Source organism: Brachyistius frenatus, unplaced genomic scaffold (assembly GCF_029030835.1).
Source record: "Brachyistius frenatus isolate BFR_SWC_R1_liver_20210118 unplaced genomic scaffold, ASM2903083v1 Contig_102, whole genome shotgun sequence".
Lineage (NCBI taxonomy): Eukaryota > Metazoa > Chordata > Actinopteri > Embiotocidae > Brachyistius > Brachyistius frenatus.
The window spans coordinates 671,998-690,450 of record NW_027210701.1 but is presented as its reverse complement, the minus strand read 5'-3'; the positions used below and the strand labels follow the sequence as shown (position 1 = coordinate 690,450).

The 18,453-nt window shown below is 43.9% G+C and overlaps 2 protein-coding genes across 2 annotated transcripts; one reads left to right on the top strand and one right to left on the bottom strand.

Moving 5' to 3' along the window:
• Window positions 1–936: 936 nt before the first annotated feature.
• plekhd1 (pleckstrin homology domain containing, family D (with coiled-coil domains) member 1) lies at window positions 937–10,059 on the top strand. The gene is made up of 14 exons (XM_069711535.1): window positions 937–981; window positions 1,135–1,301; window positions 2,445–2,538; window positions 2,635–2,724; window positions 3,726–3,802; window positions 3,889–3,980; window positions 4,063–4,115; window positions 4,273–4,367; window positions 4,469–4,562; window positions 5,894–6,135; window positions 7,224–7,356; window positions 7,876–8,020; window positions 8,746–8,889; window positions 9,568–10,059. The coding sequence occupies exons 2-14, from the start codon at window positions 1,147–1,149 to the stop codon at window positions 9,723–9,725; spliced, it is 1,572 nt and encodes a 523-aa protein (XP_069567636.1). The 5' UTR covers window positions 937–981; window positions 1,135–1,146; the 3' UTR covers window positions 9,726–10,059.
• A 585-nt stretch (window positions 10,060–10,644) lies between these two features.
• On the bottom strand, window positions 10,645–17,967 carry ccdc177 (coiled-coil domain containing 177). The gene is made up of 3 exons (XM_069711534.1): window positions 17,269–17,967; window positions 13,087–16,500; window positions 10,645–11,214 (listed from the first exon to the last, which is right to left on the bottom strand). The coding sequence occupies exon 2, from the start codon at window positions 16,486–16,488 to the stop codon at window positions 13,951–13,953; it is 2,538 nt and encodes an 845-aa protein (XP_069567635.1). The 5' UTR covers window positions 16,489–16,500; window positions 17,269–17,967; the 3' UTR covers window positions 10,645–11,214; window positions 13,087–13,950.
• Between the last annotated feature and the right edge of the window lie 486 nt (window positions 17,968–18,453).

Here is an 18,453-nt window from a genome sequence, read left to right as displayed (position 1 = left end):
GTTTCTTAACGAAACATATTTAATCATGGAGTTCCTCTCTGACACCACCAGGATGTGTTTAAAGGCACGTGTCGGGGCTGACCGGTCTCAGAACCGGTCTCACTGGATGGAGGGTGCGTCTCACTTTATTTTTTCTGTCATTCCAAGACGAGTTTGCCTTATTTCCACGCTGTCTGATTGTGAAAATCGGTTGTAAAAGCGACGTGTTTTATGACAACTAAATTAAAAGTTTTTTAACTGGTGAAAATGTTTGAATGATTTTTTGCACTTTTATTGGAAAATTCTAGCGACATTTTCTCAGGTTTTGAGGTGAAAACGAAGCCTGGACGTCCATCTTTTAATCTGTTTTCATGTAATTGAACAAATTGTGTGAAATGGTTTTGTTAAATTAAATGTTAAATGAGGTTTTTTTCTGCCCTGACGAGAAGTTTTGAAGCCTCGCGTGTTTCCTGCCTTTTGATATCGAGGCCCGAGCTTTCAGCATCTTGATAATCTGCTGTCCCGTCCCTCTCACACATGTTCTGTAAATTAATCTGATACTCGTGATGCCTAAACTGCATGTTTAACTACCCGACCCTCCATCCTCTTTGCTAGAGAGCCGCCCCTCGGCCACAGATGTCCTCCTAATGGACGCGGCGATGATGATGACGATGATGATGATGCAGCAGCAGAGCTCGTACCTGCCAAGAGCTGGAGACGACGGCTGTAATCTGAATAATAGCTTTTACTGGCTGGAATATATCGACTGGCTTCAGATTTAGTTCCTAAAGCTGCCCTCCCTTCTCCTCTTCCTCCTCCTCTTCCTCCTCCTCCTCTTCCTCCTCCTCCTCCTCCTCTTCCCTCCCAACCCCCTCCTGCTGCCTCCATCCTCACAGTGTGTGCCGTCAGTCTGCCTCCAGCTGATGAGCGTATTGGCAGCTGCATCTTTCCACCCTGCTGACTTATTGGGATTTGTTTGTTTCCTGTCCCTGCAGCACCTCCGTGAGTGTGTGTGTGTCTGTCTGTCTGTGTGTGTGTGTTATTGGATGTTGCTGGGCTAATTGTTATTGACTGACTGTATTGTTTTTTGTATTTTTTGTATTTTATTGATATATTTTTGTTCCTGTGTCGTGGCCCCTCCTTTCGGGGCCACAGGAGCCGGAGAAGATGTTCTCGTCTGCGTCCAGAACCTCTCTGTTCTCGCCCTGGTCGTCCATGGAGCAGTCCGACTGCGAGGTGCTGGACATCAGCACTAAGGTGCAGCTGCACGGCGTGCTGTGGAAGAGGCCCTTCGGACGCCCGTCGGCTAAGTGGTCGCGCAGGTGAGGAAGGAGGCGGGGCTTCAGTCTCAGGATGCTTTTATTTGACAACTTTATGCAGTTAAATCTGCTAACGAGCATTTTAAACTTCTTTTAGTTTAAAAAAAAACTGCGGTTTGAAAGTTTTTAAAATTGTTTCTCTCACGGCAACATTTTTACAAGTTTTAATCCTAAAAAACAAAAAAGTGAAAATCTGCTCAAATTTGTTAGAAACACAAATTAAAAATTAAAAATGTTGACGTAATTCTTCTTCCCTGAAACTAAAAACTGTTTAATCTGCAGATGAAAATGTTCCCTGATTGTTAAAATGTGCAGCTCTGACTGACTGTTAACATGTTTATGTAACAGACAGGATATTTTCTGTATGTTTGGTTCAAAAGGATTGCTACCTTATGTCATGATACTGCTCTTGGTTTACATAACGGCTCAAACGACAATACCACACTGACTTTGCAGCATGCTCGTAGTTTTTTTTGTACGTGTGTGTATGTCATAAATGTCGTGATAATGTCGTCGCGGTGGGTAGACGTATGTTTGGATGTTTGGTGGATTAAAAAAAAAATAACCGTTTGATATAAAATCTGCCAACCAGTCAGCATCAGAATATTTCACAGCTTCACTTGGCTGATTTCACTCAGGCTGAGCTGTATTGTGTCTTTCTGGGTTCTGCAGGAGCTTTCCAAAGACAGGGAGGTCTAATTAAAGGTGTTTTTGTGTTGCATTGTGGGAAATGTAGGCTGGAGTCTTATCAGTATCTAAAAATCAGGATTCTCCGGCATTTGTTGCACAATTTTGACCATTTTATATGAGTCTCCTATAAGTCTGCAGAGGTGATATAATAAATCCCCAAACTACCCCTTTAATATGTACATGAATTACTTCATTTTTTCTTTTTCTTTTTTAATGTGTTGTAAGTTGATTTAATGATTCTTAAAACGATGCTTGGTCCAAAACAATTTTTGTTTTAACTCCAAAAACGGATACAAAACTTTCCCCCTGCAAAAGTTTCATTTTTAAAACATTTGATTCCATTTTTCACCAACTGGATTATTGATATTGTAGTTTTAACATCTGCAGATGTCGGTTCCTTTCAGCCTTTCACAGAGAGAACTCACTGCTGCCTTCATTATCTTCCTCCGTACACAGATTCTTCATCATCAAAGACAGCTTCCTGCTCTACTACGCAGAGAGCGAGAAGAGGAGTTTCGAGACCAACCGGTACTTCAACATCCACCCGAAGGTGAGCAGCTGTCAGAGACGTGTCTTTTATATCGTAAACAGGAGGTTTGAAAACGGTGACTGGAGATCTAATATTTGGTCTGTGTTTGTGTCTCAGGGAGTCATCCCTCTGGGAGGATGTGTGGTGTCGTCCAACGAGGACATGGGGATGCCCTTCGCCATCGTGGTCAACCTCGAAGATTTCACCGTAAGATCTCGACCCTGTCGCTCCTTCATGACATCATTTGTCACAGGAACATCACTGAGTTGTAAAAAGTCTCTTCCAGACATTAAAGCCAGGCGATCGGATCATTTTTGATGTATTAAACTGTGGGGAGAGGCAGCCCTTCGTTACCGTGCCAACAGGAAGCAGCATGCCGCCCCCAGTGGAGGAGGAACTTTAGGACCTTAATTCATTCTGGTCCATTTAAGAAGAAATATTTTCCCCAGTTTTGTGTTTAAACAGTCAAAAAAAATGTCTGAACGAGTGAATGTTCATTAGAGGTTCATGGAATTTCAACCCGTTTGAAGCAGCTTTAACAGATATTTTTATGATAAAATGAAAATGTCTGATTGTGTTGATGAGCATTTGGAGGATTACCACCTGACTTTGCTGCCCTGCTTGGCTTTATGATCCTTTTTAGTGACTTTAAGCTCCTTGTTTATCTGTCTGGCTCACAACGTCCCTCTGTTTTATCAAACAGCAGACAGACACTTAAACTAGCTGAACACTGTGAAGCATTTAGCAGCTTTAGGAGTCCGATATTTCCTTTAGGAGTAGGTGCAGACCAAAAACGGAGCTTAAAGTGTGCATTGGACTTACATTAATTTGATTATTTGTTTGCAATTAGATATAAAAGTTGCTGATTAGTGAATGTATCTTGTTTCTGCTGCTAAAAAAAAATCATTTAAAGCAAGTTGAATTTTTTTTTTTTATTGAGACAGAAACCAGCAGAAAGTTGCAGATCGACAACATGCATCAACATATATATATAAAGATATCATATATTTCAGTGTTGTGTGACATCATCCTGCAGAGGCGGAGCTAAACTCTGCCCTGATGTCAGAAATCTGCAACAAATGGTACACATAAAGGAAAACCATCAGTTTTTTACAGTCTCTGCACCTCGAAGATGGAAGTCCACTTCCTGTCTGACAGCCTGAACTCGTTACTGATGAGATGCTGATGTAAAACTGTCCGTCCTCCAGGGTACCATCGTGCTGGCTGCTGAGTCCGGGGAGGAGCATGTCCAGTGGATGGAGATACTGCAGGAGTCGGGGAAAGTGTCAGTAATCTCTTTTTCATGTGACTGCAGCACCGTTGTGTTATTTTAATGTCACTTTTTACTCATTTACTACTTCTGACTGGCAGCACGTGGAAGAACGCCCAGCTGGGGGAGGCCATGATCGAGAGTCTGGAGGCTCAGGGGCTGCAGCTGGCCAAGGAGAAGCAGGAGTACCTGGGTAAACCAGAGCTCACCTGGATGTAAAGGAAGTGTTCACAGGTGTAACATGATCATCTGAAATGTTGTTTTTGTCCCTTCAGATAAACTGATGGAGGAGACGGAGGAGCTCAGTCTTCAGAGAGCGCAGAGAGAAGTGAGGACAGGATTAATTTATTATCCTTTAAAACAGAAGAATCCTCATTGTAACTGAAACCGTTTGGTATTTAGATGTTAAGATGAAGGCTGCAGATGATTTTTAGTCAATTTACGTCATTTAAGTGCTGACTGAAGCAGCCGGTTCGTGTCCGCAGGAGCTGGAGCGTCTGAATCAGGTCCTGGAGGAGGAGAAGATGAAGTTTGAGGAGGTGGTGCTGGAGCTGAAGGCGGAGCAGGAGCAGATCAAACTGTGAGAAAAACTCCACCTGTTTCCCGTTAATCTTGTTGTTCCTGTGTGAACTTCATGAATTAACGTGTTTTCTTTTCTTCGTGTTTCCTGTGTGACATCAGCGACCTGGACGGCACGTCTCAGTCCCTGAAAGGAGTGGAGCGGGAGAAGGAGGAGCTGAGCAGCCTGACGATCACGCTGCAGAAATCCATCGAGGTATCTGAAGGAGGAAACATGTCCGACTTGTGTTTAAACTCTTTATCAGAACGACTAGTTGGTTATGTGACCTTGCAGCTGATGATGTTGCAAGTTGCGTAACGAAACTTGGAGGTTAAATGGAATAAAGTATGAATCGATGTGACTCCCCATGGACGGATGTCAACAATCAGAGCACCAGTCAAATGTGGATAGATGCCACTCTCATGCTTGTCCGTTGGATAGAAAGCTGCTTAGCATAAATACTGTAAATTTATTTAAAAAAAACACTCCCAGTTTAATGTGCTTTGATTTTCGTAGAACTCGTTTGCTTTAAATCAGAATTTAGTTTCTTTGCACAGATTTAAACAAACATTAACAATAACATGTTAATTTGCGATTTTACCGTTGGACATTTTGAGGATTTTTTTGGCCTTTGGACAAAACCGTGCTAGCAGTTTCCCTCCGTTTTCAGTCTTTATGCTAAGCTAAGCTAATGGGCTGCTGACGGCAAGTGTGGCATCGATTTTATCATCGAACTCTCAGCATTAAAGTCTTAATGTAAATTTTTTAATGCAAAGAACAGAATATACTTGTTATTTTCAAAATTCACTTTTAATTCTCTAATTTAATTCATTTGTGACCTATTTTATCCTGATTTTTAATTATTTTTTTTAGACTTTCTGCAAATTTTATAAACTGAAATCACAAAATATAGAATATTTTTATACTTTAATATATTATTTTAATATATAGTTTAGTTTAAAATATAATATCATACAATTCTTAACATTCATTCATAAATTTAGATTCTGGCTAAGTTGCAGATAAAAATAAGCTTTAAAAAGATGATTTGTTGTTAGTTCATGTGAGGAACTCATGAGTTTAGGTTTTTAACTCATCTTCCTGTTAATATGGTAAATAAACATTAGTTATTATTCCATTAATAATGACATTTAATCAAGTCAGTCAGTCTTTTAAATCTCGGAGAGCCTTTCCTGATTTTATACAATTTTATTCTCTGTTGATGTGATATCGCTCACATTTTTTGTTACTTCATTTTATAAATGTTGAATATATTTTACGGTGATCATTGTGTTGCTGAATTTTATAGCTTGTTTTGAATTTATGGCTTGTTTTAAAAAAAAATAAAAAATTAATAAAAGTGGCATATACATAAAGATTATTATTATTATTATTGTTGTTATTGTTATTATTATTATTATTATTATTATTATTATTATTATTATTATTAATTCCTGCAGCAGTAAACCTCTCCACTGACACCAGTGCAGACTGAATGTTTTTTAGATTAATAAAACCCTGAATGTCCTGTATTCTTCCTCCTTCAGGAGCTCTCCCAGGAGAAGCAGCGGACGCTGAAGCTGCTCGGTGTGAAGGAGCAGCAGGAGGAGGAGGAGGAGAAGAAGGAGGCGGAGGAGAAGAAGGAAGAGGAGGAGAAGGGCTCGGAGCCAACCTGCAGGGAGTCTGAGGTCGGCTCGAAGGTCGGGGATGTGGACCTGCTGCAGGACCTGCGACACATCGAGGAGCAGATGAAGATCCTGCTGACGGAGAAGGAGGAGGCCGACGACAAGTGAGTGACGGCTCAGTCAGAGGATGAAAAAAAATCTCATCGTTAAGATGGAGAGAGTCTGAATTTTTAATATAAACACAACTCTGAAAGAGAGTCCCATAATTCCTCTATCAGCCTGCAGGCTCATATTGAATGTTCAGTTGTATTAGTGACTGTACTCGGTCTAACCTCGACGCTAATGGCACAGAGGATGTAACTCCTGGTGGAAATGTGTATTGATCCCCAAACAAGCAGCTGATTGATTGGCGGCAGTAAGTGAGATATTACTGGCAGCTCTTATCGACTGTGCAGCCCTAATGTTCAGCTGACACACTTCAACCATCAGCTGCTCCTCTTCTTCACAGACGTCCTCGGAAAGATAAAACTGCATTGTACAAAGAACATGTGACATAATCACAATCATTTTCACGTCAAAACTGCATAAAAACAGCCGTGAAACAAACACTGGTGAACTGATTTTATGATCAATACTGCAGTTATTTCTTATGATGCATTAAGAGGAACGTAAATCCGTTTATTATTTTAGTTTGCACAACAAATAAGACACAAAAAACAACTGGCATTAAAGGAGTAAAAAGGATCTGAGCTGGTAAGTTTTAAAACCAGAGCTCATAAAAAAATTGATTTGATCAACTAATAAAAACTCATAGACAATAAAATAACAGAAAATGTTGAATATTTAACAATCAGAAGGCATTTTTAACAGTTTTGTTTTTATTGTAAACCAGTATTATCAATAATCCAGCAACAATATATAATTTGTTTTTTTTCTATCTGATATGATTTTCTATTTTATTTAAGTCTAAAAGCACCAAAAAACATCTGATTACATAATTAAAAAATACAACAGTAAGACAAATAACAGTTTAAAATGTTATCACTCGTGTCTCCTCCATGAGCTTGTCTATGCAGCCCGGAGGCTGAAAGCAGACAGAAACATGAACTGTGCAGGCCGTCCACAAAATAAACATCATTTTAATCCCTTAAAAGGTTTTAAACTGTCAGGAGTTAAATCGTTAAACATGCAGACTTGTTTTGTGTGCTTTATTTTGACAGTCTGGTTTAGTTTTTGTGTGTCTGTGGTTCAGGCTCAGGGAGAACGAGCAGCGGGCCAAAGTCCTGCAGCAGGAGAGGGAGTTCTACTCGTCCCACGCCCGGACGCTGCAGCAGTCGCTGTCTCAGCTCACCGCGGACAAACAGCAGACCGAGGCCGAGCTCAAGGTAACGCGACGTGACTCAACAGCAACAACAGCAAATAACGTGTCAGAGGTCACCGATTTAATCAGACGTTTGTTTTTAGATGGTTTCAGACGAGGTTATTTTCACACGGGGATGAGAGGAGGAGTTCGATATTATTTGTACACGACAGTTCTGTTTTTATTTGCAGATGTTTTCAACATTTCATCACAGCTCGGAAACAAAGTAGATAACAGTCGTGTATCTTCCACAACTTCCCACTTTCACGCAGCACAATGCTCTAGAAAACATAGAGTTCTTCTTAGAAGGGTTTTACGCTACGATATTTTTGGACTGAAGCCAACAACAATAAGTATTTATTCTGCTTATTTGAATTCAACATTTCAAATGAAGGTTTATGGTTCTGAAAAAATGACATCCCTTTAGCTGTGTTGTTAGATTTTCTCCATTATATCAGCAACAAGAAACATACGGAGCGATATTTTCTTTACAGTCTATTGATCTGAGTCACGTCTAAAATAATGTGTTTCCTGTGTGTCCCAGGTGGAGATCGAGTCTCGGGTGGAGCTGGAGAAGAGGCTGAAGCAGGCCGAGGAGGCCCTGGAGGGTCTGGAGAAAGGCCTGAACTCACTGGAACGGACCAAAGAGAAAGATGAGAAGATGAAGGGGGACGTCACTCACCTACGGAGTGAGTTCATTCACTGACAAAATGTGGTTATTTGGTCGGTACAGGCTGCCGGAGTGTGTTTTAAGTTCGCTCAGAGCAGTCAAATCAAAAGTCCATGGTTTTCTGTCTGTCTGTCTGTCTGTCTGTCTGTCTGTCTGTCTATCTATCTATCTATCTATCTATCTATCTATCTATCTATCTATCTATCTATCTATCTATCTATCTATCTATCTATCTATCTATCTATCTATCTATCTATCTCTCTATCTATCTCTCTATCTATCTCTCTATCTCTACTTTTACACGATTAAATTTAACTCCCCACTCTTTACAAAGCTGTGTTGAGTACAGTAAAACATGCTCCCTGTCAGCCTAATGAGGTGCTTTTAACGTGGCTTTAATGTACCTTAAGATTTTACCACATCTCCATGACTTTTATTAAAGTGATTTCAATGTATGGAAGATCGTTGGTGCCAAAATGTAACTATACTTTTATATTATTTGCATTAAAAACATCGCTCTTTACAAAGCTGTGTTGAGTACAGTAAAACATGCTCCCTGACGGCCTAATGAGGTGTTTTAAGATTACTATTTGACCACTGCTCCATGACTTTACTAAAGTCATTTAAAGTATGGAATCTCCTCAGAGTGTTGTAGCTGTTAGGGGTATATTTACAAGGAAATGTTTGAGGATAACAAGCGTCCTGAATATATCACGCGTCTGATATACGTGTGTGTTTATTCAGGGTTCTTTGAGGAGTGTATCTGTGCGGCGGAGATCGAGGCGAAGCTCCCGGCGATAATGAAGAACGCTGTGTATCTTCACAAAGCTGCTGCACGCCGAATCAAGAGCTGCCGGATCCAGAGGCGAGCCTCCAGACGCCACTGGTGTGAGTCTCTACATCACACAGTCATCATCACAACACGCAACATGCACACTGCGAAAGGCTCCATCTAATTTGATTCATGGCATGTTGAGTGTATTTGAGTTGGTGCTGTTTGCACTGCAGGAATACTGTAAAGTTTAGATTATGTTTGTATGTATTACAAACTGTCAAACAAAATTCCATACTATAGCGTGTTCTGCACAATATGAAAACAAAAAGTCATAGTATAGCATGTCGTCCGAAATATGATAAAAAAAAAAAGTAATGCTATAGCATGCTGTCCAAAATATTATAAAAAATAAATAAATCATACTATAGCATGTCGTCCACTATTCTGTACTAATGTATATGATAAATTGTGGGATTAAGTCCACCTGTAACTGTAAAACTAGTTGTGGTAGCAGTTGTAGCCGTCGTGGTACCTTTAATATTAACAGTTGTTATCCTGGAATCCTGGAACCAACACTAGTTATAGCAGATATAGAATGATACAGCACATGATACATTTGTTGTCTAAAACCCGGATATTCACTCAATATTCATATCAAAGCAGAGAAAAGTAACACAGTCACATTTTAGAAGCTGAAACCAGTGAAACTTGGTCTTTTTCTTTTTGTGCTTTATTATCAAAACGTTGGTGTCATAAGAACCTCACTGATTGTATTCTCTCCCTCTCTGCAGTAAAACACTCCAAGTCGTTTGCCATGGGCAACGCTGACGAAGAGAGCATCGAGGAGCTGCGGGAGACGGCCCGACGCCTGACCTCCGACAGCAGCTTCAGACAGAGCGTGTACAAGATCATCGTTCGCAAGGATGCCACAAATAACATCGAGGACTGAGAGCGCCAGGTAAATGAGGACACACAGACAGTCATGTGACACCCAGAGATCCTCATCCCAAACCCACCATTAAAATAATGTAGATGAATGTACACAGAAATCTGTTGAATGGCGATCTTAAAGTTGTTAAAGATTTTACTTGGTCAGTCAGACTTCAGTGAAATAAACATTCCTAACTTCAATAGTTCCTGGAACTTTTGGCTAAAACTGTCTATAAGAAACCTTCAGATCTGATTTATTCATTAAGAGATGTGAATTTAAATCCATGCAAGTGCTTAACTTAAGTATAATTTTGAAATACTTGTGCCATTTTACACCTCTACTCTACAAAATATTCTCCTAATTACTCCACTAGTTAGTTTCAGGTCAAAATCCCCCCCTGCACCCTGCCCACCTCCTCCTCCAAAAAAAAAAGGTTTATAAAAGAAAATTATGGCTTCTAACAAAAAAAGCAAAGTTAAGTTGTTTTATTAAAATAACAGTTTGAGGCTTTAACGCGTAAAAACTTAAGAAACATTCATAAAAAGTATGAACAGAATCTTCTTTGTGGCCCCATTACTGATCTCAGGACCCCGACAGATTTATCTCGTGACCCTTCGGCGGGCCCGGAGACTCGATTGGGAACCACTTTTAAATAAAAAGCCGAGCTGTGTAAAAAGAAGGTAAAAATTCAACAGTGAAATAGTGCACAAATGAAAATAACATTGATTGTTGACGTGTGAAGTACTTCTGTATTTGTGTTTTTGCCACTGTTTAGTAATGTTACACGACTCTAAAAATACTGTCACACCTGATGTTAGACTGTAGATCAGACTCATGTTTTAACAACTGTCAGTGGACAATATGTGAATGTAGCCTTGTTCTTACCATTTTCTAAGTAAATGTAAATTTAGCAGATAGCACAGACAATGCAAGTCAGTCTTGAAAAATGTTTGTTTTTATTTTCTGGTTTTGATTGTATGCACAGATTGTGTCCTTTTGCTTTGAAGAGGGTTGATGTATACGATGAACTCACACGCGTGTCCGATATCAACCTTGACCGTTTCGTTATTGCTACATCTGAAAATCTTTTCATGACAATGCAACCTAATGTAATTCACTGATGAAAGCATTTTATGATAATGTACAACTGTTAAATAACTTACCACCAGAATTGATACAGAAACGAAGCCCACATGTCAGGGAAAGGTGAGAGGGAACATGTTATGGACTGAACAACATGCCTTGATGCTAATAAAGCTGTGTTTGAACCTCATACATGTCGTTTCATTGGTGTAGGTAAAAGGCTTTCGGTTCTCAGTTCCTCTTCTCAGCAGCACAATAGATGGCACTATCAACGGGTAAGAAATTAATACAAACTTTGATATGGATGCAGTTCCATCAAAGAAGAGACTTGCTTGCTTTATACTTAGATAAGCTTGGTGTGGGAGGAAAAGTTCTGTTGGGAGGATTGTGGGTTACATCACCGTCTCTCGTTCTACACCAGGACCTGCAGCACATAAAAATAAGGCGATCAATGCGAGTGTCATGAATCCATTTACTTTAACAGAACAGGTGAGTTTGAACAGATAATGTTTCACGACTGGTTGACTTTATTGATTCAGGTATAACTCTTTATTCCACGATGTATAAAGTTAATAAGTAAGAAATATTTACAATAATATAAAAAAAAAAAATCATTATCGTCATTATTTCTAACATACTATTGTATGACATTTTAAAAGATATGCTATAGAATTACTTTTTTTTGGACAATATGCTATAGAATAATTTCCAGACTGAGTTCCAAGCCCCCTATTGAATCGAGCACTTCCTGATTGTGAGATGATAACGCTAGCAATGGTGCAGTGGTTAGCATTGTTGTCTCCCAGTCAGAAGGTCCCAGGTTCAATTCTTGCCCTTGACATGGCTTTTCATCTAAGATGTTAATGTCATCTTTTCCAGGGCGAGTCTCAAACTGGGCACCTTCTGACTGGGAAGCAACAATTCCAACCACTACACTGTTAGTCACGCTTCCATTGCATGTTTAAAAGTCATGTAAGTCATACAAGTCAGACAAGCATGCAATGCAGGCAGCCGGTACCTTCAGACTGTGAGACGACAACACTGACAACTGCACCACTATGCTGGCTTCCATAACTTCAACGGAAGTCATACTTATAGCATGTATAGTATAGCTATAGTATGACTTTTTTTTTCATATTTTGGTGTGGTATGACTTTTTAAATTTTTTTATTTTTTTTTATCAGTATATGACTTTTATCCATGTTATGGAGGCAGCACTCTGGTGCAGTTGTTATTGTCGTTGTCTCACAGTCTAAAGGTCCGCGGGTCGCCTGGGCCTTTCTACGTGGAGTTTGCATGTTCTTGCAAAAGAAGTAATAATTTGAATAGTTATACTGTAGTATTTTGTCCAAAATATGGACCTGCTGTAGTATGACTTATTATTCATATTTTTGACAATATACTATATAATGACTTTTTTATGACAGAATTTAGTTGTATCTTCAATCATGTGATTTATTCTCGGTTAATTTTCCACAGTTACTGCATTTTTAAATAAATTTGGTGACTTTTCAGTCACGTCATAAGCACCTACAGATTTACTGTCTCATCCTACGACCTTACATCACCCTCCAATAATGTTTTGGAACACTGTGGCTCAGTGAGCCATAAGCCTGTCAGTCCTCTATGACCTAGCGCTGCATTTCAAATTCATTTTGGCTTTTATCTCAGAATTAGCAGGTATGACATGTGACTGACTGAAATGCTCAGTTCTTTCCACATCCTGACAGCAGCTGACTCTCGAGGTGAAGGTCTTTCTCTGAATGAGGAGGAATGCTGCAGTAGTTTTCCTGCCTCGCGCAGATTTCAACAGGACAAACTGATTGAGTGTTTTTCCAATAACGCCCTGCAAAGCAGCAGCCAGAATGAGCTGCCAGCTCCCCACAGGCAGCCCCCTCATATTCCCACGCACTTTCCCTGCTCAGTCATTCACCTCCTGCTGCTCCATCCTGATTGCTATCGCTATGGCAACAGCTACATCTGAGGGCAAAACCCCATGTGTATGTCCTTTTCTTTTTTTTAATCTGAGAGATTTGAGGATTAGTGCAGCCAGAGGCCTTTAAAACCTGTTGTTGGTTTGTGTGTTGGCTCATGATGCTTTTTTTTTATATATATATATATCTGCGCTGTCGAGTCTGAGTCAGTGTGATCAACGTTGTTTTTTTTTTTTTTTTTTTAATTAATACATTTGGCGCTATATAAATAAAGTTGAATTGAATTGAATTGATTCCAAACGCTGAAAGGCAACAAAACAGAAGGCATTACATAAAACCATAGAAGCAAAACAAAGTCCTACCTGTTGACCTTGACGCGGCCACCAGGTGGCTGTGTTGGGAGCAGATGGACGGCGGCGGAGTCAGGGAGGCGGCGGTCTGTCAGAGCGCTTCGCTGTTTACTGGAGTCGGACATGAAGAGGACAAACGGAGGGAGTCCTTGAGGGGAACGAGAGGGAGGAGGAAACGGCCCTGCTGCAGAAACTGCCGTCCCCTGATGCTTCATCAGTCCAGAGCTCGTGCACGCGGCCCTCCTGTGCTGCATCGTCAGCGGTTAGGTACAGACGAATGTCCGGCCCTGGGTTTTACTCCCATGCTGCATCGAGCTGTGTCACTGTGTGCGTACAAAAGGATCCCTCGGTTGCTTCGGGAGGGGGGGGGGACCATTTGCATTATGCGTTTTCTTCTCATAAATTTTCCCCCTTACAGGGGTGCGCCCTTTAAAAGCTCCTGCAGTTGTCATGGAGTTGTGCTTCCTGGTAAACAATCACTCTTTTCATTGCAGCGCAGCTTTCAGTCCGGCGGGCGAGATGGTCGGAGAGAGGGGGGCTGGTCGTGTCGCTGCGCTGCACAGCTCTCTGCACTCTCCTCTAATATTAGCTCTACTGTATGCAGCACACAGGCTTCACTGTTCAAGTTCATATAGTTTGAAATGTCATTACATCCGTGATAGAAAATGATTTTGTTTGCTTTGAAAGGATCGATAATAAAACTGGTGAAAAATGTCATAAAATCAGAAGATATAAGAGGAAGCTGTAACATTGAGGGTGTTTATGGGGTGCGGGAGGAAGGGGGGGGGGGAAAGCTGTTGAGTGATGAGGGTCATAATGAAGTCGGGAGCCGAGCACATGACCAGAAGTGAGGAGTTCACAACAGAGCCGTGGGTCTTACTTCTCGTCGAGGCTGGCTTTGAGCTGAGCCTCCAGGGCCATTTTATCGAAAGTGCGGACGTTGGTTTCCTCGCGCACTTTGTCTCGCACGTGGAAGGAGGCTCGTGCGACGGAGCGGGCGCTCTCCAGCACCGCCCTTTTCTCCTTGAAGATCTGCTCGCTCTTCTCCAGCTTCCTCTCGATGGACTGGAGCAGCTCCATACGCCGCTGCTTCTCCTCCTCCTCCACGCGCTGCCTGTTGAGCCTCTGGAGCCGCTCCTTCTCCTGCCGGCTCTGGACGGCCCGCTGACTCTTCTCCTTGGACCGCTCCTCGGCCACCAAAGCCGCCTGCTGGGCTCGTTTCTCGGCCTCCTTCACGCGAGCCTCCAGCTGCTGCTGCTGCTGCTTCTCGCGCTTCTCCGCAGCCTTGCGTGCCTTCTGGATCTGCTTCTCCTCACGCTTGGCCTTCTCTTTCAGCTCCTGCCCTCGACGTTCGACTATCTGCTCGTAATTCTCGAGGGAGCGGCTGAGCTTCTCCTCCGCCGCCCTCCTGGCATCGTCCCTCTCCTCCTGCTCTCTGCGGGCGATTTCCTGTATGAGGGCGGCGTGGCGTCTCTTCTCCGCTTTGTTCAGACCCCGCCTCTCCTCTTGGGACTGGTGCTCCTTCTCCTGCCTCTTCAGCTCGGCCATGGTGAGCTTCTCTTTGAGCAGCAGCCTCTCCTGCTCCACCATGGCGGCCCTCTCCTCCTCCAGGGCCTTCAGGTTCTGCTCCTGAAGAGATTTCTTGTGCTTCTCCTCTCGAGCCGCCTGCTGCAGCCTCAGCAGCCGGCTGCGCTCCTGCTGTTCCGCCAGCTCCCTCCATCGCTCCTCGTTCTCTTCGGCCTGTCGCATTTTGGCGGCCGCTGACTCTCGTTCCTGCTGGCTGAGCCTCCGCTGACGTATCGACACTTGAGTCTGCCACACTCTCTGACACTGAAGCACCGCGCGCTGCTTCTCCCTGTCCTCCTGCTCCCGCCGCAGCTCACCAATCCTGCGCTCACTGTCCCACTGGAGGTGAGCCACGTAACGGGTCTGACTCATGATGTCTTCCTCTTGGTATCTGGCGAGCATCAACGCTGCGATCTTGCGGTCTCGCTCGGACACGGCCTTCAGGCCCCGGCGCCTCACCTCCTTCACGATGCGCTCCACCTTCTGCGTGGTCTGCAGAGAGTGGCTCAGGTCTCCGAGGCTCAGGCTGCGGCCCATCAGCGAGTTGAAGGTGGCCAGTGTGCGAGCTCGTGGACTGGACCTTTTTGCCCAGTGATCGCGTGCGCCATCCCAGCTGTACGAGGAGGAGGCACCCGACTCCGATGAGGTGCACGTGGTGGTGTTGGTGGTGGTGGTGGAGGTGGAGGAGCAGATGGGATCCATCCTTCGCTGCAAAGACTCCATCGAGTGGCTCCGCCCTCTCTCCTTGGGATGAACCCCGAGGTGTCCGTTGTGCTGCGAGAACGGCGCTCCCGTCACGTCGTTCGGAGGCGTCGTGGCGCTCTGAACGGCCGGCTTCGACACCGATGATGTCAGTGTGGAGTTGGCTCGGTGGAAAGAGGGGGGTTTGGGGGTTGATCTGGGAAAAGTGTTTGAGGATTTACCGGCAGAGGACTTCCTGACCACCGGAGGAGGTCCGGATGAGAGCGGACGGGTGGGTTTCACTGGCTCTTGTTTGGCTGACACCTGATATCCACTCTTGGAAGATGGTGTCGAGATCGTGGAGGCGGTTTTTGAGGATGGAGAAGATGCTGCGGGTGCAGATTTAGGGGAAGTACTCAGACTGGAGGCGGGGACTTTAGATAGAAGAGCTGTTCCTGTTTTAGAGGCTGAACCGGATGCTGCGGCTCGAGTGGATGCTCCGGCATCAGGGGCGGAGCTGGAGGTCACCGGTCCAGATTTCGGAGGCTGACCGGAGCCGGAGGAAGTTTTGTCGGCAGAGGACGGAGAGCCGCCGCTGCTGCTGTTGACGGTCGCCTGCAGAATCCGTCGTTTCTCCTCCCGTACGATCCTCTCCCGCTCCTCCCTGCACTGCCTCAGCTTGGCCTGCCGGTCCCTCTCGCAGACTTCGAACAGACCTGCAGCGACTCGCATGGAGCGTCCGGGGGCCTCCCGGGCGAAGTCGGCGAGCGGGCGGGGCAGCAGCTCCACCGGTTTCACCCCACATCGAGCGCAGGCCTCCAGAGAGCGAGGGCTGGTCAGCACATAGCGGCTGCCCTCGGCGGCCGGGGAGTCGAAGTTGTACAGGTCCAGGTGCAACTTGGGGGACGGGTCAGTCTGAGTCTCTGGTTGCTGAGGGGCGGTGCCCTGAGAGGTGACCTCCAGCGCCACCGGGGTCGCGGTGTGGCAGGGGCTCGACTCAGAGCTGCCGGTGGGCGGCGTCTCGAAGTCGCCATCCCCCTCCTCCTCTGTCGTTGCGCCATCGGCCTGATCGGGCAGTCGAGGGTCTTCGGCGGCCACCGCGGGCGTGTCGAGCGGCGGCGGGCCTTTACACTTGCTCTGCTCCTCAGCCTCCGAGGGGTCGACCATAGTTGGCTAACACTGCAGGGAGACGGAGGGAGGGAAAGGTTAGCAGGGATCGAAGGAGGGAGGTGTGGGGGTGTGTGTGTGTGTGTGTGTGTGTGGGGGGGTGATTGTATAAAACATGAAGGGAATCAGATAAAACAGTGGGGAGAGATTTCAATTAGAGGATTACAGCATTCAGTCCGGAGCTTAAGAGAAATGCAGTCTGTGGGGGAGGGTCACGGAGTCATGCATGCATGCATGAGCACATATTCATGCACTCAGTGATTTTACACCAGATGAGACTTTCTGCCTTCAGGGAAGTGACATAACACACTGAAAAACACCACCGTCCTTTAATAGATTATCTATTTTTGGCAGAGTTACTAGGCTGAGAGAATTTGATTACTCATAGCAAATATTTTTCACTCTACATCACACAATCAACCTACAAATATCCAAACACGCACACAGGGCTGGAGTGGATATATATTATTAACAGACTGGGAGTAAAAGCCTGATTTTAAAAACTTGAATGACACGCTGTGTAGTAAACAAGCTCTGCACACATCTATTATCCTCCCTGCTCTCCAACATGGACCCACACCTGGCTGGTGGAGGCCTAGACTTTTCTGCTGCACATCAGCAGGACGCAAGCAGAAAATAAAAACACTTTCACAATAGAAATGCATCTATTATTAAAGCTAGATTGATTTAAATGTATGCAGATGTTTTCCGTGGTGCTAAAAATGAGATATTTTCTGCTGTTTGATCGGTTTCGTTGGTTGTATTAATGCATCCACTGACCTGCCAGTTTGCAAAACGTTTTCTGAACCGGTGCTTTGTTCCCCTTGAATCCGTCCAGTCCCCCTTGTTCCCTGCATAATATCAGGTTTCAGGGAGAAAGGCTCCGGCCGTCGACGCGAAGATGGAGCATCACATCGTCGCAGCCTCCAGCGACACGACAGACAACAGACGGCGGCTCGCGCAGCCTCTCAGCTCAGATCTAAAGATTAAAAGATAAAAAAAAATAAAAAATAAAAACACGAGCGAGAGATTGAGTCTCTAAGACGAAGTCCTCTCCGGTGCAGCGTCCTCTGGTCCTCCCTCCGTAACCATCCACCTGCTCCTCAGCAGCATCCCTCCATCTCCGCCTCCTTAGCTCCGCCTGCTTGTGGCAAATATGCTAAAAATATAGTGTGCACGCTGCAATTAACCCCGAGCGCCTGTCCACGCAATTTACACGCAACAAAACACGGACCTGATGTCCGTCCTGAGCAAACATCCTCCTACAGGCTGGTTTTAGTCCACACACGACTACATACAACACTTCTCTTAATAACGTTGACGTTATTTCCTGCTTATTAATTATTATTTAGGCTTTAAAATACAAAACAAAAATCTGCTGCAAAATATAGAAAAAAAACCAAGCATCATATGGAGGTGGAGTGAATGTAAAGGTCTGTGCAGGCTGCTTCATCAGAAATTTCATCATCCTCCCTGTCAGTTGCCATCTGCCACCCTGGATCGGAGTTCAATTAAACCTAATTACTCCCAATAAGCACGAGAGGGCGCTGTAACACTACAGTTCTGTACACAGGGAGGCCAGCAGGGAATCATTAGCGCTCATTAAAGCTGAATTATTGCAGGTTTTATTGTTGAATATTGGCGGGAAGCTGCTCCAAGATTTCAGTCAAGAAGCAGTTTGATGTCAAGACAAGTTTAAGGTTATTAAATTTCTTTTATTTCATGTCTGAAATCATATTACATCTACATTTTTATTGTTTTATGCAGGAAGCTACAATTCAATCAGTTAACACCACTCTTATAATGAAGACATGGATTTATGATCATTAAAAATTCACAAATGATACCGAAACATCAGGTCAGATACACCAGGATTTGTTTTAATAATTTTCTTGTCACAGGAAAACTCACTGACAAACCGCTGGAACGAAGAGCTTTGAACTGGCGAAGAAGTGAAGGAAGACA

Coding starts and splice junctions, on each gene's coding strand:
- ccdc177 (XM_069711534.1), bottom strand. CDS start 16,488: ATGGTCGACCCCTCGGAGGCTGAGGAGCAGAGCAAGTGTAAAGGCCCG.
- plekhd1 (XM_069711535.1), top strand. CDS start 1,147: ATGTTCTCGTCTGCGTCCAGAACCTCTCTGTTCTCGCCCTGGTCGTCC. Junction 4,116..4,272: donor TTCAGAGAGCGCAGAGAGAA/GTGAGGACAGGA, acceptor TCGTGTCCGCAG/GAGCTGGAGCGTCTGAATCA. Junction 4,563..5,893: donor CGCTGCAGAAATCCATCGAG/GTATCTGAAGGA, acceptor TTCCTCCTTCAG/GAGCTCTCCCAGGAGAAGCA.